Raw genomic sequence first — 7,012 nt, 5'->3', positions numbered from 1 at the left:
AATACACCAAATAATGATCTTTAAAAAAAGCATCATATGACCCCTTTAATGTCGTGGTGAGGAGGAAAGCCTGTGTGTGTCCTATGCCTTAGCGGACAGCAAGAAACCCACAAAAAATAAATAACAGAGCGAGAATAATAATAATAACAGTTATTCTCTCTGCTATTTTTCAGTGTTTCAAGTGATGCAGGTGTTTTTTTCCCTGTAGGTTTTTTAAATTAAATAAGATTTTTTTTTATAGGTTTAAAGGGGGGCACGATCAAAAAAGTTTGAGAACCACTGGTCTAAAGTTAACAGACAGTGTTTAGTGCAGTCCACATGTTTACATATGTTTATTACATTGACTTTGAATTACCTAAAGTAGTGTGGTAATGCAACAGATTTGTTTTTATATTTCTGCAATCTGCTTTCGTTTGTGTGATTTGTTACTGACTTTCATATTAATGTTTACACCAGGCTTATTTGTCAGTGCTTTATGTTGTCATAATTATTACATGCTTACAAGGTTGGAAGTTCAACAAATCAGTCAATATACTGTGATTGTAGTTGTTAAATAAAAATGTCATTCATATCAATTCATGCATCACCTAATTTCATGGTAACATATAAGCCTGGCCTACAGAAAAGGACATTTATGTTTAATCTATCTAATAGTGTGTTGGTCATACTATACAATGATTTATAGCTTGTCTTTGTTGAATAATACAGAACATAAAGAGCTTTAAAAAATAATTGCATATTAAATCGCAATCGCAATATTGGTAAAAAAAATCGCAATTAGATTATTTTCCAAAATCGTTCAGCCCTACTAATTATAATCCGTAATTATGTCCACACTGGATGCAACAAATGCCTCGTTTATAATGGGTTTGGGTTTGAATGTTTTTGTCTCGTCGCTCCGACCGGACAGGGTATCACAGTATGGTAAGGCCGTAACATTTCCGTCACAGCTTGAGGTATTCGGCCAATCACAACGCACTGGATAGCTGGCCAATCAGAGCACACCTCACTTTTCAGACCAATGAGCTTTGTGAAAATCGACGCTTTTCAGAAAGGTGGGGCATTGAGGAGAAACAATAATGTACAGTATGTGGAAAATACACAAAATAATGTTCTTTTTAGCAACATCATATGACCCCTTTTAATATATTTTTTAAACTAAAAAAAATGTATTAATATTCATTATTAATATTACCTAACCTGATAACACAAGGTTACATAAACAAAAGTCATTTTTAAGTGTTAGAGCATGTAGGAAAAAAACCCGTAAAAAATTCAGGTTACAACTTAATAAATTGTAAAACTTGTGAAACCAACAGTTATAGATACATGTATCTATTTTAGGATCTGAACATGCATGCAGCAAAATATAACATTTCAGAACTAGTGAACTGCTATAAAATAATAGTCTGTTTCAAGATAAGATATACATTTGAACAAAATATGGTTACACTTTATTTTATGGTGTCCTTGTACTTGTACCTACATGTACTTACTATATGCTTAGGGTTAGGATTAGGGTTTGGCTTAGGGTTACTTGCATGTAATTATGCATAATTAATTGTTATTATAATAGTATGTATATGTAACATGTGTAACAAGGACACCTTAAAGAGGTCATAGGATGCTACATGCACTTTTACAAGTTGTTTGAACTGAAATGTGTGTTGGCAGTGTGTGTACACAACCACCCTATAATGATAAAAATCCACCCAGTGTTTTTTTAAAAATCTGGTTAAATGTTTTCCCCTTTCTCAAATCGAGCCGATCTCAGATGCCTGTCAGTGTGATCTCACACAGACAGGCCCCTCCCACGATAGTTGTCAGCATAGCTCATTAACATTTAAAGGAAAATGCTACAAAAACGGCTTGATCTGAAAAGAGCTGCTTTTGACAGGGTAAAAAAGGTGTTTTTTACACTACCATTGAGAAATTTTAACCAAACTATGTTACAGACTTTTCATTAAGACCCCAAAGAATCATATCAACTTGTGGAAAATGGGCATCCTATGACCCCTTTAAAATAAAGTGTTACCCAAAATATAGCTAACCACCTTCAAATATAGCTAATTCAACTAAAAACCTGCCAAGATCCAAGACAATGACAGAAAATCCAAACCATTAAGCACTTCAGACTTCCTCAGCTCATTCACTCATATTAAATTGACTAAATAATGTGTTTTACTGCCTTAAAAGTAAAAATGTAAAGAAAGATGTTTTTGTTTTCTGAAGCGAGACATTGAGATGGTCTTGTTTCTCCAATGCATCTGTTATTATTCTATAGCTACATCGCTTTGAATGGAAAATAAAGCTAACTCACTCATCCACACTTAGTCACGTTCATATGTGCCACAAAAGGAAACATTCCTGTTGTCCTTCCACTTCTAATTCAGAATCTTTCTTGTCCTGCTGACTCTGTGCAGGTCAGACAGCTCCTGCCAGTCACTTGATTCGGGTGGAGGGCAGTAATCTGTGTCAGTACGTGGATGATCCTGTGACGGGCCGACAGAGTGCTCTCGCTCCGTATGAGGCTCCACAGGTTAGTTCAATCATTGCAGATGCATGTAAGTCTCAGTGGTATTTTAGTGTCATTGAGATACTTTTATAGTTTTTAATAATATTTTAATATGAATACAATATTAGAAATGTTACATAGAAATATTGATATTTGAGTTTTTATTATTATATGTTATAAATTGTGAGTTTATTTATGTCTAAATAGTTTTTATATTTTCTTAATAATTTTTTTAATGATTAATTTTTTTAAATCCATATTGTTCTTTACTCTTATGCTTCATAGAATGCATGTTCTAGTTCTGTTTTAGGTCGCATACACTTGACTGTTGCAGTCACAGCAGCACACAAACATTTGGGAATTCTTGCAGATCCATATGCATTAGTGACCATGTTTACACATACGTGTTTGATGGTAAAATGACGAGTCGAAGCATGCAGCGTTCATTCAGTTCAGGATGCTAAACATGTTCTGACTGGCTATAAATAACCCAGGGATTATTCTCAGTAACAATACCTGTAGTTACTCCTCTTTTTACACTGTTGCTTCATTTGTGTTAAATATCAAATGGTTGGCGCCATCTAGAGGTATATATTTCTTACATACTGTCAGTGCTGATGTTCGGTCAACAAACGTTGCTTTTTGGAACTGTTTCTTTTTAATGATTTATTCAAATAAATTTATTAAGTGTTTTAAAAAAAAAAGTCACAAACAAAAGTTAACTATAATTGCATTAAAAACACATGTAAAGTAAAAAAGGACTTCTTGAACATCGAGTCAGTAAGTTTTTTGGTTACACTTTACAGTTAGGTCGCGTTTGTTAACATTAGTTAAGGCATTAACTAAAATTAACTAACAATGAGCAATTAATTTGTTATAGTATTTATTATTGTTTGTTAACATAGCTTAATAAAAATTAGTGCTGTCAAACGATTAATCGCGATTAATCGCATCCAAAATAAAAGTTTTTGTTTACATAATATATGTGTGTGTACTGTGTATATTTATTATGTGTATATAAATTAGGTCTGGGCGATAAAACGGTATCGGTATTTATCGACGGTACACCTTCATCGATAACGATAGAAAAAATGTTCGATATAGCGCACAATATAGGCACGTGCTATGAGTGACGCAGACAGCACACACAAACACGAACACATGCTGAAATGAGTGCTGTGCCCACGAGACGCGCCGCTGCTGCGTTATACATTCAAAATATTAGAGAAATATAGTAGCTCAATGCGGAGAAGTTCTTAATTAGGTTAAAACCGAAACCAAGCCATTCACACAGAACGCATATTCAGCGCATTTTCTAGACGGAAAAATATGACTGCTGCACTCACGTCACACACAAGAGATGTAGCCATGCAAAGTTAAAACAGTTTAAACTTTTAGAAAAAACGTCGCAAATCTGTGAAGGTTTCTTCCATTTCACTGCGTCAAATATAAAAAATTATATTTGATTTATATGAGTTAATTTAGACGTTATGCATGTTTTTTTATAGACAATTGTTATTTCATTGCACTGAATAAACAATTTAATGCGCTGCATTATTTTGCTCACTGCGCACTCCTGTGGCCTCGGGAAACAAGACAAAAGTTTCCTTAAGACTTATTTAATCTGCATAATATGTTTTGGGATTGCCCTGAAGTTAATCATTTCTGGAAACAGGCATCTAAGACTCTGAAGGACATACTGGAAGTTGATATATCATGCTGCCCTAAGCTTTTGCTTTTAAATGATGACTCATCTTTCGGTTTCTCTCGGTCTCAGAAAAAATTGTTATTCTCTGGATTAACTGCAGCAAAGTTCCTTGATTATTACGCCGGAATGAGAGTATAGTTCCAAGCCATATGGGCCTAGAAAATCACAACTTTTCATTTTCCTTCGGTCTTAGTACCCGATGTAACTACAGAAGAGTCAAGTTTTAAATAGGAAAAATATAGAAACTCTTTGATCATTTTTGAGCGAGATGCTAACGGTCTAATCAGATTCAATGATCTATGCTAAGCTAAGCTAAAAGTGCTACCGCCAGACCCGGAGATAGGCTAAATGGATTCGAAAACGATAAAACTCAATTGTTTAACTCTAGGGGAGCTGGAAAATGAGCCTATTTTCAAAAATAGTGGCGTGTTCCTTTAACAAATGGACCATTATTGTAAAGTGTTACTATTTTTTTTTACTGGTTCATTTCAGTGTTTCTGAATGAACCTAAATTAATTTAGTGTTAAGTGAACATTATGCTATATGCTATATGCTATATTTGCAATATAATGTAATGCTTCTGGAAACTGAATTTGTCTCTCTCTTTTTATCTGTTTCTCAAGGTGGGCACCGAGTTCACAACGATTCTGTATAATTTCATGTGCAACAGCAGTTGTGTCGGTGGAATGAACCGCAGGCCCATCCTCATCATCATCACGCTGGAGACACGAGAGTGAGTGAACGCCTTTACTTTCTTTCTTTCATTCAGACAAGTGTGTCTTCAGCAAAAAAATACACTGAAAATTTCCCCCGCTTCCAAATAGGTGGTTCTTAAAGGCACAGTTCACCCCAAAATTTAAATTCTGTCTTCATTTATTTACTCTCAAGTTGTTCCAAACCTGTTTCATTCTTCTGCTGAACACAAAAGAAGAATGTGTGTAACAGACTGTTGCAGGTAGCCATTGACTTCCATCGTATGGAAAAAGAATAAATAATACTGTGGAAGTCAATGGGGACCATTCATGGTTTAGTTACATTCTTCAGAATATGTTGAAGAAAGAAGCTCATACAGGTTTGGAACAACTTGAGGGTGAGTAAATGATGACAGAATTTTAATTTAGCATGAACTATCCCTTTAAATGGTTTTGCTTCAGAACAACAAAAGTAAACAAAAATGTGCTTAGAATTGAGCATTGAAATGTATGGTTTTAACTGTGAACTGCATGTCAACAACATGCAACCTATGAGCATGACACAGGCTGAATAGTTTGGTTAAGTGTGAAGTTAAAGCTGAAGTCTTCCGTGTTTTTCCTCAGTGGACAGGTTCTCGGCAGGCGTTCGTTTGAAGGCCGGATTTGTGCCTGTCCCGGTCGAGACCGCAAAGCAGACGAGGATCATTTCAGGGAGCAACAGGCACTAAATGAGAGCGTGGCCAAAAATGGAAATGCCAATAAACGAAGTGAGCCAATGTATTTCAACAAGGACTCTGAACCTTCTTCATATCATGTCATCTCTGGTTCTAACTGGAGCTTCTGTTTCTGATCTCACAGATTTCAAGCAGACTCCAGCCAATATTACAGGCCCTTGCATCAACATCAAGAAGAGGCGACATGGAGAAGAGGAGATGTATTATATTCCAGTGAGTGTGGAAGCATGCAGTTTGATTTCTTTTAATGTGTGTGCGTGTGTGTGTGTTTTTTCAAATGCCTTGTTGAGTTAATTCTAATATTTTTTGGATTGTTCTGAAGGTGCGAGGCCGGGAAAACTTCGACATCCTGATGAAGATAAAGGACAGTCTGGAACTTGTGGAGTTTGTACCACAACAGTTAGTGGATTCATACAGACAACAACAACAGCAGCTCCTACAGAGACAGTGAGTCTTTATATAGGCATCATACACTACCGTTCAGCAAGATTTGTTTTTTAAAGAAATTAATACTTTTGTTCAGCAAGGATGCATTAAATAAATCAGAAGTAACAGTAAAACATTTATACAAAATATTACAATATATGTTACAAAATATTTATATTTCAAATAAATGCTGTTCTTTTAAGCTTTTTATTAATCAAAGAATCCTGAAAAAAAAAAGGTTTCCACAAAATATGATGCAGCACAACTGTTTTCAACATAATAATAATAATAAATGTTTCCTGAGCAGCAAATCAGCTTATTATACTGATTTCTGAAGGATCATGTGACACTGAAGACTGGAGAAATGATGCTGAAAATTCAGCTTTGATCACAGGATTAAATTTGATTTTAAAATATATTCACATAGAAAACAGTTATTTTAAATTGTAATACTATTTCACAATATTTGTGTTTTTACTACATTTTTGATTAAATAAGTGCAGCCTTAATGAATATAAGATATTTCTTTCAAAAACAAATTGTACTGATCCCAGATGTTTGAACAGTAGTGCATATATACAAAAATTACGGTAACACTTTACAATAAGGTTCATTAGTTAACAGTAGTTAATGTTAATTTTAACATTTACTAATAAATTATTAAAATCAAACATTGTATTTGTTAACATTAGTTAATGCACTGTGAATTAACATGAACTAACAATGAATAACTATTTTCATTAACTAACATTAATAAAGATTAATAAATACTGTAATAAATGTATTGTTCGTTGTTAGTTCATGTTAGTTAATACATTAACAAATCTTAACAAATGACATCTTATTGTAAAGTGTTACCAAAATAACTTTTATTTATTATATATTTTGATATGGTAACTAAGAATTATATATGTAAATTACCTCTGTTATGAATGGC

General features: G+C 34.0%; 1 protein-coding gene across 1 annotated transcript in view; it reads left to right on the top strand.

Moving 5' to 3' along the window:
• The window catches only part of LOC107710766 (tumor protein p73-like), a 33,797-nt gene that overhangs the window by 11,583 nt on the left and 15,202 nt on the right, over positions 1-7,012 (top strand). Inside the window, exons 2-6 of the mRNA XM_016515614.1 lie at positions 2,424-2,539; positions 4,847-4,956; positions 5,540-5,682; positions 5,774-5,862; positions 5,972-6,100. Of these exons, the coding sequence (XP_016371100.1) occupies positions 2,424-2,539; positions 4,847-4,956; positions 5,540-5,682; positions 5,774-5,862; positions 5,972-6,100 (587 nt within the window). The remainder of the gene's footprint in view (positions 1-2,423; positions 2,540-4,846; positions 4,957-5,539; positions 5,683-5,773; positions 5,863-5,971; positions 6,101-7,012) is intronic.

The sequence above is a fragment of the Sinocyclocheilus rhinocerous genome, unplaced genomic scaffold (genome assembly GCF_001515625.1).
Source record: "Sinocyclocheilus rhinocerous isolate Xijiao unplaced genomic scaffold, SAMN03320098_v1.1 scaffold1048, whole genome shotgun sequence".
In the NCBI taxonomy this organism is placed as follows: Eukaryota; Metazoa; Chordata; class Actinopteri; order Cypriniformes; family Cyprinidae; genus Sinocyclocheilus; species Sinocyclocheilus rhinocerous.
The sequence above is the reverse complement of the archived record's forward strand: the minus strand, read 5'-3'. Positions and strand labels throughout refer to the sequence as shown.